Below are 21,106 nucleotides of genomic sequence, written 5' to 3' on the forward strand. Positions count from 1 at the left end.
CAATAGTTCAATAGATACAAAGGACCATACACAATTTATTGGAATAAAAGATTATCTAGAAAATATGAAGCTGCTTCAGCAGCATCATAAGACTAGACAGAAAATGGCAGTGGCATCTCATAATCTGTAGACAACAACTCTCCTGGTCAGGAATGTCCAGTTCTCTTTCTAGCCCTGCAGATGCAGGAGATAAGGCTCAGCTCCATGCCAAGTCATCAAAAAACTGCTTTCTCTAGTGAAATAGCATTTTATGGATTACTTATCATTCAGACCATTTTTTAAACAATACCGATAGGAAGATAGTCAAAAGCTTCAGAATGGGTGTATGGATGGCAGGAGAGACTTTAGAATCAGAGAATGATTTGGGTTGGAGGGACCTTAGAGATTATCTAGTTCCAAACCCTCTTCCATGGGCAGGGACATCTTTCACCACACCAGGCTGCTCCAAACCCCATTCAATCTAGGCCTTGAACACTTCCGGGGATGGGGCATACACAGTTTCTCTGGGAAACCTGTGCCAGTGTCTCAACACTGTCAAGGCAAAGAATTTCTTCCTAACATCTAATGTCAACCATCCCTCTCACACTTTAAAGCCATTCTTGGTGGTACCAATCGTAACAGCAAAAGCTAAGGAACATCACTCCCTTGTTCTTTTCTGTAACTCACCAGTGTTATGCTATGCACGTATCTCAGCATTATAACAGCCTTTCCTTGAGCACATGAACCAAAAGTCATACCATTCAAATCACTTTGTCATTACCAAGAACTTTAAAATGAACCAATAAATATAGTTAGTGGAAGCGGGGAGAAAGGATTAATACCATCTGAACACCAGTATGGTTTACGAATTAGCAAAAAGAAAGCATTGCAAGTTTTCCAGAACAGGAAAGATGATCCAACTGTCAAGATACAGTCCAACTGTGAAGGGTGAAGGAAACAGAATTAGACCAAGGAATCTGTGTTGTTGAAAGACTGGTTTCAAATTTAAAAGACAATAGTTCCAATAAACTAAACTTTAAATGTACATTCTACAAAAGCCATACTCTTCAGCTCCTTCTTTTGCTGTCAAAAGTATCTACACACACATGGACACACACGTAAGAAAAGATGACCTTTCAGTTTATTGTTTCAAATACAACTTTCAGGCCACATGATCACTATGCACTGACAGAATTTCCATCCGTAAGAAATCATCCCCCTCAACATAATGATTCTTCATTTCAGCGGTAAGCACTTTCCCAAATCTCAAATCTCTTGAAGAAGTTCCTTCTTTTCCTCAAAATACTTCTGAAACCACTCAATATGCTCAACCTTCTGCTTAACACTGAGGTATGGGTTTTTCGAAAGCCCACAGATGACTAGTTCCATGAAGTGGCGGATAGGTCCTTCCTTGGGAAAGCCTTCGAGGTGTTTCTCCAGAAAGATATGTTCATGAAATTCAGCATCATCCTCCATCCCTAACAGAAAGACAAAGCAAAAAAGACAAAGTCGTTATCATAATATAACAGCAAGTTTAACAAAGGTAAAAATAATATAGTTTGAAAATAACCTTAAATTAGTAAAATGAATGGTTCTGCTCGCATTTCTAAGAATATGTAATACTTATATCTCCTTTCTGGCTTGAAATCTTGATAAAAGCCTGATGCTGGGGTGGAAGTAGGAGGAATAATTATAACCATAGATCAATCTTCTTGCTGAAATTCAGTTTGTTCAAAACTTGAAAATTTTGATTCCTCATTGGTACTACCTTTTAGATTGCAGGCACTTTCTTCATAAATTTTTAAAGAGAACACGGATTGCCTAAATTCTGCAGAGGACTAAAGAATACAAACTAGTCTTTAACAAATAAAGCAACCTCATAAAGTATCAAGTACTGAACAGCAAACAAATACATGTCCATTCCAAGTCATGCTTTTAACATCCTATTGCTATCAAATGGGCACAGAAATTTGTTTTTCTGACATTTTCTGAATCTGTGAGTGTATGATGATGTAAAAGTATTCTCTATCTTACCAGCTGCTTTTAAATCACAGCTATCACCAAAGATGATGCATTCAAAAGCCTCCACAGGACATGGGACAAGGAATTGAGATAGGGTAAACTTTTGCTCCTCATCCTGTGGGTGTTTTTGCTGTTGTTCATACTACGATGGCAGAGATAAAGACTCAAAACACAAATTCCTACATACGGAAAAAAGGCTGCTTTTGCCATACCTAATTCTAAGCAGAAAAAAAGAAAAAGGCAATCTGGGATTTGTAATGAAAGATTTTTCTTCACTTAGATATATGTGGAAATTTCTATTTGATCCCGATTTGCTTGCACCTTTACATAAAATCTGTTATTAGAGAACAATACTGCACCACTTCAAGATGACAAAAATGAGAAGCCTATACCATACATCTGAGTATGGTGCAAATGTTTTTCTAAGTGTGCTAGTTATATTTTCTATATTATTTGACAAAATTAAATTAGGAGTATTAAAACAGAGCTAATTAAGCCACATAAGTTCTAGGCTTCCCTCTTAGGTAGAGCTTTTACAGTTTCAGAAGAAATGATGCACATCTCTGGAATGGAGAAGTCACTCAAACTGTATTTGTTAAGTTTGCATTTTTTCCTGATTTAAACATAAGATACTGCAGTATCTGAAGGAGCTGAAAAATAACCATATTTTTCCTAGAAATGTGGGAGTGCATCAATACCACAGTTGCACACCACATTTATCTCCACTGCTCTTGAAAAGAGAAAGCACATTTCCTTCTTCAGAAGCTCTCTCCTTGATCCTTTATGTTGAAAGTTAAAATAAAAAAAAAACAGGTAATGTCAGCTTCAGAAAGTGCGTGTGCTCGGAAAACTATGTCCACGAACAGAAGCTATGATGAACCTTTCACTATGCCACCCATGCTGGCTTTCCCCCACCAAGAGGAGGCAGAATCTTACTGTACCTGGATGCTACTGGTTGCTTTTTCAATTAACCATCTTTTCAGATTTCCTTACTTTTGGTGGTCTCAGAAATCCAAGAGAACTAAACCAAACAAACTCACGACTGAAAGAACCCGAATAATGCAGATAGTGAAATCAGGCCTTCTGGATGCTCTTCTTTTGGGGACAGATACAGGGTATCTGGAGAGATTGTGTCTAATAAATGATTTCACCAATTTTCATCTTTAACTCAAAAAAAGCAATTTAAGAGTCTCACAAAAATGCAGGGCAGAAAGAAATATCACATTATGTATTCTGTTCTCCTGTTTGTCAAAGACTGTACATGGTTTGGGGATGAAGTGTTAAGTCCAAATATTTCAGTCAGATCACATGTTTTCAATCCTCAAAAAAGTAAAGTGTGCATCACAGAAAAGGAGACCACAACTGTCCAAAGCATCACAGGCTGAAGCCTCTGGTGGGAACAAATTAGATGAGATGACTCCCCTCTCCCCTAGCAAGCCCTGACTCCTGCTGCAAGCCTGTCCCTCATCCTCTCTTGCACTGTCCTCAAGAAATGTAATTTGAAAGCATATGCATAGCAGAAGGCTATAGTAGACAATTTTCTTTTTCAACATCAAAACAAGAAGACACTCATATTCTATTTCCACCTCCCAACATGCTACAAAACAGAAAGTCTGGGAAATTTCTCCAGTTATAACACTAATCCTTCCAAGACATGACCAACCTTGTCTTAAAGATGTCAATCCAAACACAATGTTCATCCCTTATAGTGAGTGTTGCTGATAGGCAATAAAGACTGAATATTCAGATGTAGTGAAAAAATATCCCTGTCCATGGCAGAGGGTTTGGACTAAATGCTCTTTAAAGGTCCCTTTCAACACAAAGTATTGTATCCTTTCAGGATTTTTAGAATTACATCAATCATGCTCTTCAGTAAGTCCCTAGAAGAGACCCAGAGTTAGTAAAGAATCCCCAATGCAACGGTTGTGTAACTCTGCAACTCTCTTGGCAAGATGATCCAATACTTCTCTGCTGGGAACAGCAGCTCAGCTAACCAGCAACTGGAACAGGACTTGGTGAACTTTTGCCTGTAGAAGCCGTCAAGAGGCCCCTGAGGAATTAATTTTCTGAGACCTTCTATCACTTGTGCAGTAACAATCTCTGGCCCACCAAAAGCATTTGCTCCTCATAATGAGGTGCTAAGGCAAATTCCCACCTATAATCTGCTCTGTCCTTTTTAGCTTTTTGAGCCATAAATGCACAGAAATAATAAATGAGGCACAAATAAATGTCTTTCCCAACTTTTTGCCATGGCAATCACGGGGCAGCATTAAAGCTACTTAGAATCAGGAGAGACAAGCAGAAAGGAGGAGGAGTGAGAACAGTGTTATGCAAGCTATACTAATGGTTTGCTAAACTGGTAAAAATTAATCAGAGGCTGGAGAGATGGAGAGGAAAAAAAAGGTCATTTTCTGCCTAACAGTGACTTCAACTGCATTGGACAAGGGAAAGGGCATGCAGGTAAGAGCAAACAACAGGGCAGTAACGTGTGTGGGAGGGGAAGACTGCTGCTGGCCACTGTAGCAAGCCAGTAAGTCTAGCCACATCTTCAGATGTTCTCACCAAAATCATTTCAAAAATCATGACCTCGCCCTGATGCCACAAAGCACAGCACAGTGCCTTGGTGAGGCACTCTAACGAGAACACCAGAGATGCTCTGGAGCCAAGAAAAAGAGTTATAAGAGGTTGTCTCTCTTTTTTTGTATTTGGTTTAAAACTTTAAAGGCTTCCATAATGCTAGAAGTTGAGCATACGTGCTTCCTCAACAGAAAATTTAACTGCACTTACATTTTTAAAGCCACATGCTTTTGGCATAGCAAAATAATCACACATTTCTGGATACAGAACAAGCTGAAGTAATCTCCTCTTACTGAGGGAAATTGCTCTTACAAAACTGCAAAATTAACAGCAGAAAGGGGCACCTCTCTTTTGCAGAGAAACTGAAATTACAGCCCATTGACATACTAAGAGTGAGGTTCTCAAGCTTTTAACTGTGCTTTGACACACCTGAGGCGACTAACAGCCTGTGGCTGGCAGTCCGATAGGACAGAACTTACTGACTTGGTATTTCAACCTGAGAGGTGACAGGTTTTGGAATGCTCCACTGGAATTTTCCACATGACTAGTCTTTGTGGACAAATCACTGAAGATTCTTGTTGTAGCTATATGTAAAGACTCTTTGTCCGCTGCCCGTCCCATCCCAGACAGCGCGGTTCCAGCCGCACGGCTGCCACAGGGAAACCATGGCCCGCCAAAGACACTCTGTCAACTGACGGCCCCAGACAGCAGGCTTCCAGCCACATTACAACAACACAAAAACCATTGGCCACCGTGGTTTGAAGCTTGCAAAAACATGACTAGAGTATACTTGGATTTCTACATGATGGAACAGATCAATTCTGGGAGCAGCGATTAAATTCTGTGAAGAAACTGCCAAATAAGATGAGAATAAACATTAAGAAACAATGAAGCCCATTATTCAATTTGCAACACAGTACAGGACAGATTTTCAAAGACTCCCAGTTTCAGATACTAACCTGTTTTGCTTTCAGTGACTGAATCATTACAAAGCAGTTCTGTTTGATGTCTTAAAAGTCTTTAAAAAAAACCCCAAAACCCACAGCCAAGCTCTCCCCGAAGCTATGAAGTCCCCTTTCCTATACTGCACACTTGGTGTAGTTGTTCTTCACTTCCTTAACATTCACTCTCTCTGCTGGCATAACTTCACACAGAGCTTTTTTTTTTTTAATGGTAATAAAAGAAAATACTGTGCACAAAGATGCCTAATTAACATAGATGCCCAGGGTGAGTGAATATTGTGACTGTTTATTCTTATGAAAGAGACAGAACAAAAGCAGCAAACAACTGTTTAACACTTGGCCTGCCCAGATATAAAACTGGCAGATAGAGCTGGTTGGAATCTGGCGAGACACTTGGTCCAAGAGCCACACCAAAGAACAGAATCAGCGTTATAAAACATGCATGGCAGCTTTAAGATTCCCCAACTTCTGCTAGAAGCATAATCTAAAGAAGTTGCAGAGTAAAAGGTATTACGTAAGATGCCTGAACAGCCCTTTGGTGTTAAATACATCACGGGGGGAGAGAGGGAGTCGTCTCCTTTTGGCAGCAGCCAGTCCTCAAGATCAGCCAAACCACCTGCAAGACTTCACCTGAAGAGTGCCAGAATGAGTTCATCTGAAGCATCTCTGATCTGGGACAGTCAGGAAGTTATGTTTGTTTACTATCAGAAGCATGACTCACAGTTGAAACACTATGTTAAAACAGTCAAAGTTCAAATGTGCTCTAATTTTCAGAAAAGATAAACTGAGACAGAAAATAAAAGTTCACTGTGCACATACCAACTTCATTGTCAATTGGGAACTCCCACATTATTCCTTCTTTTGTCCACTGGATCATCTCTTCAAAACCATTTCGGGGAGGCTGTGCAGTTACTGCTGCAACCTCCTTTGCAAACTCCAGATCCCAAATTGTTGGCGAAGATACTAAAAAAGAAATTTTATAAAGATCTGTCAGCAACCAAAGACTTCTCACTAGCTAAGACAAAGTCCTTTAACATCAATCTTTACAGAGACTAATACTTTCAGCTGTGCACATTTTTCTACCTTAGATACCAGCATCACGTTCCTCAAATGAAAATTCTCTGTTGACATGAAAGTTCATTAAGTTCTCAAAAGTCTGATGAAAAGGTATTCAGAAGTCCTATGGGAATATATATTTTTAGGTCTTTTACATAAAGCGGTAATTTAATTTTTCCACAATCGTTCTTCGGTTTTGTCTTTCAAAAAACGTGGATACAACAAATGCTGAACTTGACTGGTGCACTGTGCTAAAGGAACCTTACTTCTACAGGAGTTTTCAGGTTCTTCACAACTACATTCTCCTTCAGGGAAACAACTCAAATCTACAAGGATTTCCTTCAGGGAAACAACTCAAATGCTCCTAAGTGTCCCAGTTTTTGTCTCTTGGGCTGAGAAACCATGATTTCTTACTCTTTTCACAAAGCTAAACAGTTCCTTTAGGGATGTATTTTTCCTGATTCTTTTTTTTTCTTTTTTTAAATCCAAGTGCACTCATGTTGCTGCAGATACTGTTCTTAAGGAGTTCCTGTCCCTCCACCCAGGAGAACTGGTCATGAGCCCAGACTGAATCGCTTCGCTGAACTGAAGGGAACAAGCTGTTACCACAGGACAGGGAGGGACCTCTGGGAGTGCCCTGGGCTGCTGTCGAGTGCTGGCCTAAGCTGCATTCCCCTTTGTTTTCCTGCCTCCCTGTGGTATCACTTCATCCTAAGCTCCTCGGAACACAGATCTTCATGTGAATTCGAATATTACAGTCCACTTGGAGTGGATCATAGCCAATAACCTATTATTTCACTACAACTGAGTGAAAGTACTTAGGCCAAGATATAATTTCATCTTTGGTTCAGTGGCTTACAACTCAACTGAATCAAAGAAAAATCTCCCCCTGCCTTTAAGCAGAACCTCATTTTTTAAGCTTGAAGTAGAGGCGATAAAGATTATAATTTCACCTCATGAAACAGAAAATAATACTGACATTCTACATTAACAGCTATGAAGAGTATTTTCAGGATGGCAATTACCTCTCCAGTTAACACTCAAGTTTTCAAAATCAATACTCAATGCTTAAAACAAAACTTGCTTTTCTGTTACATATAAACAAAATTTAAACCATTATCTCCTTTAGTATGAATCAAGACAGTGAAAACAAAAGAATCAAGGTATCAAGTATCACACTGGTATTTCCCGAGATTAACGCCCAAAAAAGTGTTTGTCATCAGGCTTAGTCAGTAAGTCATGTAATCCGCTTCCTGGTCTAGAATATACTGGAGATTTCCTCAAGGCTACCTGGAATCAAACAAGGAAACACCACACAAAAAGCTAAAAGAAGCTTACTTCTTAACATCTAATTACAAATACAATGAAGTCCATTTGCTCTCTTAAACGATTTGTACACATTCCAATTTTGTGTTAAAAAAAAAAAGCACATCTCAGCTTTTATCTGGGGTGACTACTATGAGCCATTGCCTCTGAGTTCTGTTCATGCAAGAAAGAAATCTTATATTCTCAACATTTTACCTGAGTAAATGTGATCCAACTCAAAATCCATTTTCTTGAACACCGTTTTTGTTAAGACAGCTAAAAACAAACACTACATCGTTCATTATGGTTTTCACATGTAAAATGGACCAATTTAAAGGATATTGGCAGTCTTAAAAAACAGCAAATTGAATTCCATTCTAATAAACAACCTTCATAGAGGTGGCTGTATTCAGAAAGTTCACAGCTGCTTGAAAATATGCAAATGGCACTATTTGACATTTTACTAAAAAAATTAAGTAATCAAATTAATATCTCCCTGCAGTTTCAAGCATAAAAAAAACCCAACCACCCAACCAAACAAAAAGTTTTAAAACTACTCAGCTAGAATCTGGCAAAAACCTTACAGTTCTACTCTTGAAACAGAAAGAAATACTCATCATTTTATAAGATTTTAGACAGGAGTACTATTTCTTATGCTGCTGCTAGCTTTACATAAAGTTCTAAGTCACTACACTGGAATAAAGTCTGTCTTTGAAAGGGGCCTCAGAATAGCTGAGAGAAAACAGCATATTAAAGATCAATGCTAACAATGCAGTCTCACTGTTCAGAAAAGTGGGGGACAGAGTTCTTTACATGACATGCCCATATCCAGTGTCTCTTGGCCAAACCCAGCCTGTATTAAAGCCAAGTCTTAATGAGTGACAGGGATCCATGCTAGGCAGCATTAAGACTGTTCCTGCAGAGCTCTGCCATTCAGTGAATATGAAGGTGGGTCACACGTGTTTTGACTTTAGTTTTGGAATCTTTTATCTCACATGAGTTTTGGCATGTATATTTAGTGGATAAGGAATTGGTTGGGTGGTCACATCCAGAAGGTCCAGGGCCCATGGACCATTCCAGGGCTCTATCCAGACCATGCATTCAATGGTCAAGTGCTCATTGTCTGGACAGAGATCAGTGACAAAGCTCAGGTGTTCATCAGGAATCCATTTTAGACCAGTATTGTCCAGTGTCTTCATCAACACCACAAACAGTGGGGTTGAACACACCCTCAGCACATTTGCAGGTGTCACCAAGCTGAGTGGTGCAGCTGACACACGTGAAGGACAAGATGTCATCCAGAGGGACCTGGACAAACTCAAGGAATTGGCCTCATGGGAACCTCATGAGGTTCAATAAGGCCAAGTGCAAGGTGCTGCACCTGGCTTGGGGCAACCTCTGGCATCTGCACAGACTGGGGTATGAATGGCAGAGAATGGTCATGCCAAGAAGGATTTAGCAATACTGGTGTATAAAAAAATGGACATGAGCCAGTAATGTGCATTCACAGCCCAGAAAGCCAACTAGAATCATAAAATGAAGCGAGGCAAACAGGTTGAGAGAGAAGATTCTTCCCCTCTGCTCTGATGAGACCCCACCTGGAATGCTGCAACCGGCTCTGGGGTCCTCAGCACAGGAGGGACATGGACCTCTTGGAGCATGTCCAGAGAAAGGCCATGAAGATGATTAGAGGGATGGAACACCTCCACCTAAGAGAGAGCTGGGGTGGTTCCTTGTGGAGAACAGAAGGCTCCAGGCTGACTTTATTCAATCTTTACAATACTTAAGGAGAGCTTGTAAGAAAGATGAAAACAGAATTTTTTGTAGGGCCCACTGCAAGAGAACAAGTGGTTTCAAACCAAAAGAGGGCAGATTCAGACTGGACAAAAGGAATAAATTATTTCACATGACAGTGGCAACATACTGGAACAGGTTGTCCAGAGGAGTGGTAGATGCCCCATCTCTGGAAGCATTCAAGGTGAGGTTGGGTGGGGCTCTGAGCAACCTGATCTAGTGAAAGAGGCACCTGTTCATCACAAGGTGGGCTGGAACCAGATAACCTCTAAAGATCCCTTCCAACCCAAACTTTTTATGATTCTAAACATATATGAAGAACTTCACAATAGGTGAAGCAAGGTGTCATTTGTCAGCTGCCAATGGGATCTTTCCAGGTCCATCTGGAACACCAAACAAAAGCCCCCACAGCAATCCAGTGTGTAGTCTTGGGTTCCTACTACCCTGCTTATGCTTAGCCACCAGCAGGGCCTGCTTGTTTCCTTGGGATCATAGTCTTGCAACTTGACCAAATAAGCTGGAGGCAACACAGCCATCCTCCAGGCTGGCTTTACACTCACAGAAATAAGACTGACCTTTGTCACAAAAAGCCAGTTATACCCTTCGAGTTCACTAACAGAGTGCCCTGATCAGCACAGAAAACATTTCATTACACTGCATGGAAGTTTTACTCGGTAAAAATCAGAGCTACATCAAAGTAGTAATTTCTTTTATCAGGCTGAATGCAGAAAGTGAGTAGGTCATGTCTCCTCACAAAAACAAATCTCTTGATATTCTAAAAATGCAGAACTTAGCCTCACTGCATTTTTCGTTACTGAATTTCCACTAACCTGTTTCCAGTGCATGCTCTGGTTCTGTAGAAGCCTTAGTGAATATATTAAGCCTCTTTCCTACTTTAAGACTTCTATAAACAAAAAAAGAAAACCGATATTTAGTATTTCACAACACCTTACAACATTGCCAGATAACAAATTAAAAGACACAAAATATTTTCATGAACTAACAGATCTCAGCAGAAAAAAAAAAAAAAGTGATTCTCACTAAATCTTCAGAGAGTGTTTATGGTTTTATTATTTATCTATAACAGAGCTTCTCAAAACATTTCCATGTGAAAGAATGAGCATAAATCAAGCACTATATCTGCAGTCAATTTTAACTGGAATATTTAGGAATCTGAACAAAGGTAAACAGTATCGAACCACAGTACTTAAGTGATTTTACAAAGTTGTGCCTATCTGAAGACTTGGGTTTTTTCCCTGTAAAAAAAAATATTGCACAATTCAGGAATAGGAAAAGCAACAGCTAAATCAAACAATTTCTGCTTTATGACATAAATAGCCCTTTTGGAAGATTACACAGCCATCTTCTCTGCCATACAGCAAATAGTCAGAGGATATCCATATGATATATTTTCAATAACATCACCCTCACGCTCACTCTCCTGAATACAAAAATATTTCACTCTGACCATCTATTTTCAGTCACATTTATCACTACTGTAAGCTTATACTAAAAAAAAAATTAAAATACAAGAGTTCAACAAGTAATCAAATTCTTATAAATGAAAACAAAAAAACCCCAATGTCTTTAGAATCAATTATGTTTTCAATTGTATTATCTTCCAGGTTTCCACTGAAATTGTAACAATTCCCTCATTTTGTTATTACATATGCACTCTTAGCCCATCAAGATTTACCCTTTCTGACCTTAAAACTCTACCATTCTGGATTTACTGGAGATTTCTAATGGCCTCAACTACTTCTGCAAACCTGTTCTTGTCATATTACTTTTTAGTGATGAAACTGCTCTGGATCTATTTCAGCACAGAACAATCTAGTTACAGAGCCTTAAAAGAATGTTGATTCAGGATTATATTTTCCTATCTGTGTGTAACTCCCAATGACATTGGCCAAAGATATATGCATGTCTTGGAAGAACAGTTATTTTAAAACTACAAGTTTGAATTACTATAAAGCAACATCATTCATGTCATTGCAATGTACTAGCTCAACTTAAATTTAGGGATTCTTCCTAACCCATTATTTTCCTACTATCAGTTGGTTAGCAAATCATTAGATTTTCAGGTATGCAGGAGGGACTTAGGCCTGAAACTGGAGACAGTTTACTCACTACATGGATCTTAAAATCTATTTTAACGTGCTCTTTCTGAAGTTATATACCAAGCACAGTTTTACCAACACAGAATACTGTACATCTACTGACCCATGAATTCATGCTTTTCTTTTCCTTTGTTACCCAAATTCTGTCTTCACTATGCTCTATCTAAACACACATTATTCTCTCAATTTTCAGGCCCTATCCCTCCAAAACAGGGATTAATTTGCAAAGTAAATTAACTACAAGAGAAGTTAAACTTACTAAAAACTGGTAGGGAAAGAATTCATTGAGGAGGAATGCGAGCATGAGCTGCATGGGAAAATCCAAAGACTACAGGCAAGAAAAGCACAGCTTACAGGAGTAAACCAAAAATGGAACAGTACTCCTTAATTCACTAAAAACAGAGTGGCCACATAATACAGCAGCAAAATGAGCTTAAGGAATACCCTGAAATCACATGTAAATTATAAAGTTAATTTCACAGACAAGTATAACACCACAGATAATAAAGAAATCAATTACAGAACGAGGCGGTAATAAATAAACAAATAAATAGATGGATAAATGGCCCAACTTTAATATCTCTTTAAAATCCCAACAGAATGGATGAAACTTTTCTAAACACAGAACATTATCAAGTCTTGTAGAGGAGGAAAGTAAGTTTTCAAAACCTCCACTTCCAAAGAAGTTAAGAAAGTGACATAAAGTTGTATTATGCATAAATGAAAATAATTTAAACTAGTTAAAACAAGCCCAATTACATTTCAGCATCAAGTATGTTTAATTATCTAAAATGCAATATTAAAAAATGCACATTATTGTTAACTGGTTGCCATTTATGACCCTGTTCTCACAATTTATTTCAAGGCTAACAGTACTGTACTTTTCTTGAAAAATATTTAAGCAATTGCTTTAAGCTCTGAAGTACTGCAATACTAATATGTACAAGTAAATTTTAAATATTATCCACTAACAATTGCATGCTCCTTGCATTGGAATTGAACACAGCAAAAATACCTCCTGGAGTCCATAGACAGAGCCGATGATCTTTCACGCCTTAATCTTTTATCATCCTCATCCAACTGCAAGGAAATGCGACGGGATGTCCTTGTACCCCTCTGGGCTGGGGACTGCCTTTTAATTGTCATTTCTGAAATAACATTGCTGAAATGAAAAACATGAAATGTAAAACTCAACAGACTAACAAAGCAAGGAAGCTAGTCATATGTATTAACTAGAAACTCTATTCTCAATTGGTATCATAAGCTTCTGTGAGACAGCATTATGCATTCCTCAGAAAATACACCCATCTTTAATCCATCAAACATTCAAGGCTGTTATTTTAAACCATTTGTTACATTCTGCATATGAAAAGTGCTACTTTAGCCTATAAAATCTACAATTAATGCTTTAAATTACTGAAGTTTTCAACTAAAAAAAAAGCCATAAATCTGTATACCAATATTCACAGATTGTACTAGGCATGTTTTGCTTAAGCAAATAGGCAGTTTCTCTGGATACAAGGAGTAGGTTGAAATAGGGAGGTAGAAATCACCATTTTTTTGGACAGGAACCAACAGTGCCTAGGGACAGAGCTGTGCTGCTTCAGACCAAAAGGAAGCTTGCCTTCACACATCAGCTGACATGGGCCAATCATGCCACCCTAATAAGTAGGTCACCTTTCCTGATCCACTGCAATCTGTTGCATTGCATAATCATATTACAGCATTAACAGACCACATCTTCCTTCGTAATTCTGGAGTGAAAATCATACGTGAAGAGCAAATGCTCTGATCTCCTCCAGCACTGTTTGCAGCGGGCAAATCACAGCCGCTTTCGGGCCCTGCCCATGAGCTCCCTTCACTGGCAGCTCCAGGGGCTGGGAAAGGCCAGGCTGGTAACTCTCCTTACAGCCTCCCCTCCACCCAACCCCTTCCAGTCACACACAGTCATCCCAAATTGCAGAGCTCAAGTTTTAACACAAAAATACGGTCTCAAAAAATAAAAAATAGGCCATGTCACAAATACTGTGTTATCCATTTTATGAAAATCTGAATGAAATTCAAACTATGCTTTTGGAAGCTTAAGTCAAAAGAGATTTTAACTGACAAGAAAGAAATAGCTCTGGAAAATTGTAAAAGTTAATTGCCACAGAAACACAGCATGATTTCTCCTCAGTCTTAGATGTGGTTTCAAATGGCAGAACAACAATAGCACAGCTCTTCCAGTACCTACTCTGAAATAAAGGCATCTGAAAACAAGTTTGAAATTGAAATTTAATTTTAATTTTAAATAAAAAGCAATCTCAGATTAGCTGCATATCTCACATTAGAAACTACTCCGTGAAGCGGCTACTGGCATTAGTGAGCTGGTGTTGGGCCAGAGGCTTGACACACTTATGAGGGTCAAAGGGACATAATTCCTAAGGTCAGCCACACACAGCCCAGCCCAACAGCTTGACTCAGCTGTGACCTAAAAGGCTAGTGTGTTCCCATGCTTCAGGGGACTTAGGATTGCTCAGAGAAGCTCTCTTCCCTGACTTACTTGTGGTTTTGCTCTGTAGATGGGGAAAGACTACACTACTGAGCTATCAGAACACACAGTCAGTGGTATCAGTGCCTCACTAAGAAATCCTAATGTCACCCTACCACTGATATATGAACATTTCTGGCAGCAACATTCATCACTCCATCAAGGAAAGTGCACCTGTACTAACAAAAGTAGAACTACAAAGATTTTTTTTAACGCCTTTCAAAACAAACAAAAAATTGCTTTAAAAACTCGCACTCCAATGCCAGTGTACCCACAGTAGTTAGATATTAAACATTACCTCATGTTCCAACACAACATTAAAAACCAAAGTTACTACATATACCTGTCTTCCAGAGATAGAAAGTGGTAGGACTTTTTTAACAACCACAGACTGATTCTCTTTCCTGATTATCAGCTAATAATTGTAATACTTAAAACGGAGACCCAAGGAGCTTTGGATATATTCCAGCCAAACGTATGAATTACTTTTCTTGTTCACCCTAAACAGAAGCTGAAATTGTAGGGCAGCAGATTTGATTTTGGTGCAGTGCTGTTGTGATTTCCATTGAGTGAAACTTCAGCTCACACTAAGGAAAATAAATTCCTGTATCATTAATATTTTTCCCTCCTAGTGAATGCCCTGCCTCCATGCTTTCTACAAGGCGATGAGATGACTGCATACAACAGTGACCTCTGGAGGTCTTGCCACAATCCTGGTAAAAAAAATTGTACAAAAGATCTGGACAACATACAACTCATTACATATTATAAATCAGTGGCAGTATTCAGTTTTTTGCAGTTCAGCACTATGTGGCTCTACTGCCTGTGAAAGTATCTTGCTTTAAAATATTATAAATGACCTGAGGAATACATGTTGGCTTTTAAAATGTGCCAGTATATTGAAAGCAAAACCTTCACAGAAAAGAATGGAAAGTTAAATTGCACGTATTCTCTCACTCTCAAATAAAACTCAACACAAAATAAAGACACATGAACAAAAGCAAACACTTTCTAATATATTAAAAACATCTTCACACATTGTGTGGATTGAGGTATCATGGGACATAAATCACGCAAAATCAAGTCTGAGGGCTGCTGGGCTTTGTAAAGTCAACATTTTTAAACACTAGTCAGATACCTGAAAATACTGTACTTATCTCAAAGAACTAAGAGGTCACTACCAACTCTAAAAGGCTACTATAGCCAAGATTTTTGTCATGAAAATAAGCATAAATTGTTGATCCTTCTTGAAAACTCACCCACTGATGAAGAGTTTCTGTTACCTAACTCTTAAGGAAGAAAACTAAAACTTTTCAGCAAATGGCGGCAGGAGGAGGAGTGTATTTGCTGGGAGAAACAAGCTGGGTCACAAAGCTGCCTCAGGGAACAGAACTTGCCAACTCAGAGCAGAGCAAGCCAGCCATGACATTCTAAAAAGGCCGGTTCTGGCTGGGGAAAATACATTTTTCTAACGATAGTGCTTCATCCACAAGCACATCGTAAAATATTGTAACATCACATCTTAACCCACAAATCAAAAATACAGAGGCACTATATAGCTGCAGCTTTTAAACTTCTGAACAATTTAAACTTCATTCAAGAGAAAAAAAAAAACATTTTTGCTTTGACTACGACTTCCTTAGTCACCGTCTTTCTTCCACTGCAGCCAGAGCTGGGTCAGCGCTTGAGGGAAAGTACCACAGGCAATGAGAGAGAGCGAGCCTGTGATGCCAACAGGCAGAGAAACCACACCTAGACAAGAGCATGTGCACCCCAAGGAAGGGAGACTGACACATTCCAGGTTGGGCACTGCATGTGTAAGCTCCCTCAGTATCTCTGTGGTCCTCCAACATCTTGGGTACCCAAGTAGATTTGAATTACATTTAAGTTGGTCACCCACAGCCCATGCCACTATTAAGACATTCATGTACTCTGCCCTTCTAAAGAACCCAGTGACAGAGAGGGAACAAGCTCCCTGATAATAAACTGTTTAATGAACATATGCTCTGTATAAACAGTCCTTACATCTGAAGAAAAGATATTTTGCCTAACTTTGTTATTCACTGAGCATTATACACCCCAGTCTGTGCAATCATCTAACTCAACCTGTCTGCAAGCATCTGTCTCTTTCTTCCTTAATTTCCACTCAGGCAGACAACAGTCACAGACACCACTAGCTATGTTTGCAGAACACTGAAAATCATTCCAGCAGATCCTTTACTGATACCTACAAGTAGAAATACATGTAACCTACAGATGATAATAGATGGGTCAAGCTTAGATCCTCAGTTGGGGCAAATTCATTTTCACAGAATAAAACTATAATAAGCAGCTTGCAGTTTGCACTGCAAACAAACATAAAGAAAGGTTTCACACTTGTATTTTGGTAAAGATCCAATTTTCTGTTTGCCTCAGCACTTCACCTGGATTTAATGCTTTATTTTTTGAGTAGTTATTTGAATCCTAGCTGAAAAAAAAATTTAAAAAATATTGTCTTTAACCATCATCCAAAAGAAGAGTGTTATGCACAACTGTTTGAGTTTCCAAACAAATGTTTCTCATCTGTTTGAAAGCCACACTGGAAACAGAGTTAAGCCAAGAGATGAGTTTCATGCGTTGACTGGAAAGTTTTGAAAGGAAGGGTGGGGTTATAAACAGAGCTGCTCTAGTTCAGTTCTGCAGAGCTGTCATGAAAATTCACCAGTCCAGACAGAACGTCTGAAACGTCTACAAATCCATCCATTGTATGAGAAATTGGGAAGATTGTGGCAAAAAAAACCCCTCCAAACTCACAGAAAGAGCTGTTACTTTGCTAGTCTGTCCAAGAAAGCAATGATCCTGGGCATGAAAGCCATTCTGTTTCTGCAAAACCACTTAAGAAAGATGATGGCAAAATTTAAAGAGTTTGGTATAACCAGATCAATAATGTTACTAATATTCATTAATCCTAAGGATAAACTGTCCAGAGGTATCTTTTAGTGCCACCTTTCCAACACAGAAGGCAGTCAATTTCATGATGCCATTGCAAAATCAGAATTTCTAACATAATTGAGAAAAACAATCAGTACACAGACCGTATGTTAATAATTCCCCCCTTCTTCTGTTGATCTGTGGTTTCTTCATGTCTTCTTAGTTGTGCAAGGAGCTCTGATTCTGTCTGTTTCTTGTTGCGTGGAAGGGAAGATGCAACTGCAGAAGCAGCCTTCACCAGTTCTGGATTTAAAGGCTTGCCTCTGTAAACAGAGACACAACAGATACAGAAACAAACAAAAAAAAGCCATTAATATATTTAAATCATCATTTCTGTACTGCCATTTTATATCTTAATAACTCAGAAGCTAGTCAGGTATTTTCCCAAATGGGGGTGGCCAGCGGGACAGGGAGGCTTGCCCTATATGGCCCTAATCATCAAATGCTGAAGGACTCTGACAAGCTCTTGCTCCCCAGCCTGGAGAAATGGCAGCCCTGTGCCACTGCACAGCCCCTCAGACACACAGCTTGGACACCACTGGCAGCACCTTTGGAGTGATCAATATGATGTAACACATTGTGGACAGGAGCAGCTCCAAAGACTGGGCAATCATGATGCCATTTGTAATTTTCCTTTTTCTTCAGTTTCGCTCTATTTTATCTGAACAGTATTTCCCCTCTCCCATTAAAATAACTTCCACAGGCAGGTGCTAGTGCTACCTGTCCACAATCTCTGTAGAAATGCCTTTCCACAATGCCTATAGAAAAAAGGCAGCATGTGGTTGACAGCATACAGCACCTTTTGCCCAGATTCTCTCCTGTGATTTACTCCAGTCTACAACTGTGCACCATATTCCCTTACAGGACTCGTTTCCACTGCTGGAAATGCTTCGTTTTTTTTCGTAAATTATGAAAAAGAAAGTTGAAATAAGGATAAAACAGGCTAAGAAAAGTCTGCTTTTACTTTACCGTTGGGTGTCTTCTGTAACTCCCTGAGGCACAGAACCTTCACTGTCTGGGCCTTCCAGCTTGGCCATGGCTTGCTTCTTGCTCTCACTCGCTTTTAATTGTTGGAGTTTCTTCCTGTAGCTCACTTCCACTTTCATATCACCAATAATGTCTAACAGCTGCTGCTTTGGTGTTCCTGCTCCATCCTCCTGCTTCTTTGCTGCCCCTTCAGGTGAGCCGTCTTTTGAAGCAGCAGATTTATCTTTTTGCTTAGAAAGCATACTGCTTGTGCTGAAGAGTTCCTGTTTGCTAGATGATATACAAAGTTAGGAAAGAGAAGTTAAAAATAGGATCTAAAGCTGAATTTTGTAAATGCAGCAGAAACCCCAAAACAACAGTTACAACTGTCTAGACCCAACTGAGTGCAGCCTGAGTATGTTAACTACATGTCAAACATGTACCTTTTGACTTTTGAGAAGGGTTGGGAGACCATTTCAAACTCTTGGTTACTTACGGTTTCCTCATCACAAATACAAAGCAAACAACTTTACACACTCCATCTATTTGTGGAGGAACTAATACAAGAACTTAGAACTTTTAAAGTACTTCTGCTTTAGGTAGCAGAGAGAGTGGATTTACTGGCACCTGATACTTAAATGCATTGGTACTATAGAAAACCACCGAAACGCTTAATATGAGTCAATAAAGAGATCACTCTCAGCCATCTGAAAAAAGACTGTACACACACACCTAAGTTCACATGTTTTCACACCTGTGGCACTACTACAGATCACATTCCCCTACTCTGGAACGTGGATTCTGCTGCAAGTTAACCCAGTAACATACAGGGAAGCTATCTGGGTTATAGCTCCTCTGCTTAGTTTGACACATCACTGCAAAGAAGCTGAAACTGACACAGTGCAGCTGAGGATGTGTTGCCAGGGACAGGAGGAGCTGCTCAGGAGATTCTGCAGCACAGACACAGCTGCATTCTATAGAACAGCTATCATAAAATTCGAAGAGGTGCTCTCTATAACATTCTAAAATGCAGTGTTTACACCTTTACATTCACACCTATTTACTTTGTTTAAAAATCACCCTCAAGTTATAGAAATAAAAAGAATAATTGATTCAAAATAAAAAAGCTTCAATAGATCTTAAAATACTTCCACAAATCTCAAGGAATTGTGGCATACCTCCTCTCCTCATACACATCTCTCCTTGGCTAAAAAAGGAAACTCTGGCAGTTTCAGCAGGCACTGCATCACACTTTGGTCACTCTGCACTTGATAAATTGTCAGCATTAAACGCTAAACTTCGATGCTCAGAAGCAACAGGAAACTTTAAGGAAAGCTTTAGAACCTCATTACTGGGAAGATGGTAGGAGCCTGGCTGTTTTACACTGCACTGTTCTCCACAGGTCCTTGATAATTAATTCAGGCTGCATGCTCCTTAAAACTATGTCATCATTCAGAAATCATGGAACGTTAAAGGGTTAGAAGGGACTTCAAAGATCATCTAGCCCAAACATTCCCTGCCATAGGCAAGGACATCTCCCAGTAGACTGGGTCACTCAAGGCCTTGAACACTGCCAGGGCTGGGGCATCCACAACCTCCCTGGGCAACTTGTTCCAACATCTCACAACCCGCAAGAAAAAGCATTTCTTTGTAATACCGAACCTAAATTTCCCTTTTTCCATTCGTACCCACTACTCCTGATGTAATTTGTACCCATATTCCTGACGAAGAGTCTCTCTCCAGGTTCCCTGTAAGCCCCCTTCAGACGCTGGAAGGCTGCTATGAGGTCTCCATACAACCTTCTCTTCTCCAGGATGAACAGCTCCAGCATTCTCAGCCTGAGCTTTGCCTACAGTATCATAAAAGCACAGCAAGGCTGAAAGCCTCAGGCACTTAAAGCCGGCAGCACACTGCAGTTTGCTCCCTCTATTTCAACTACCATCCAGTTTGCCTTCTGCTGGGGAGCCTAGGAAAGCAAACACAGCTACCGAAGAATCCGAGCTGCTTTGCACACGAGGCCATCACAGCATCGGTGCTCAGTCAAACACATCGAGGAGTTTTCAAATAAATAAATAAATAGCACAACTGAGTTGTCATTAAACTAGTTTAAAATCTTTTAGTAAAAACGAAAACTGCTCTTAGCCCGTACTTTGGGCAGCTACACCAATGCCCTACAGGCCGCGCCGCTCTGCTGATACAGGCTGCAAAATTACGGTCGGGTCACACATGCGGACCATTCACACCGCTCCAAGGTGGGAAGGACGGCAAGGAAAGCAGTACGAGAAACACAGCCCACGCCACTCCCCTCTACCAGACTCCATTCCCCGCCGCCTTCTGCCCACCGCTGTCACCGCCACCCGCCCCGGTAGGCCAGATGCGCCCCGTCCCTCTGAAGGCCGCGCCCCGGGGCACGGCCCGGCTCACGGCAATGCCGGGCCGGCGCCGGCCCCGTCCGCCAGGTGAGGGTGCAGGGGAGGCCGGTACCTGCGGGCACTGCTGCGGGCCGCCCCGAGCAGCCGCGCCGCCAGCCCGCCACCGCCCCGCACGCCGCCCCACATCGCGGCCCAACACCGCCGCCCGCGCTCCCGGCGCCGCCGGCCGGCAACACGGGCCGCGCACGGGAGTTCCGCGCAGCAGCGTTCCGCCCGGCCCCGCCCCGCAGCGCTCCCGCCCAGCTTCGCCGCCCGGAGTTCAGGCGCTAGGAGAGCGCTGCCAGCAGGTCGAGGGAAGTGGTCCTGCTCTGGTCAGGCCTGCTGAGGCCACATCTGGAAGTGTCCAGCTCTGGGCTCCTCTGTGCAAGAGAAACATCAGGTTAAGGTTCATAT

The 21,106-nt window shown here is 40.5% G+C and overlaps 1 protein-coding gene across 1 annotated transcript; it reads right to left on the reverse strand.

The window, feature by feature from the left end:
* Positions 1-1,098: 1,098 nt before the first annotated feature.
* On the reverse strand, positions 1,099-20,841 carry MRPS31 (mitochondrial ribosomal protein S31). Its single transcript, XM_066313215.1, has 7 exons — positions 20,766-20,841; positions 18,285-18,572; positions 17,420-17,578; positions 12,831-12,977; positions 10,526-10,599; positions 6,360-6,503; positions 1,099-1,457 (listed from the first exon to the last, which is right to left on the reverse strand). Exons 1-7 carry the CDS (start codon positions 20,837-20,839, stop codon positions 1,246-1,248), a joined length of 1,098 nt encoding a protein of 365 aa, XP_066169312.1. The 5' UTR covers positions 20,840-20,841; the 3' UTR covers positions 1,099-1,245.
* Between the last annotated feature and the right edge of the window lie 265 nt (positions 20,842-21,106).

This window comes from Sylvia atricapilla, chromosome 2, assembly GCF_009819655.1.
Source record: "Sylvia atricapilla isolate bSylAtr1 chromosome 2, bSylAtr1.pri, whole genome shotgun sequence".
Taxonomy (NCBI): domain Eukaryota; kingdom Metazoa; phylum Chordata; class Aves; order Passeriformes; family Sylviidae; genus Sylvia; species Sylvia atricapilla.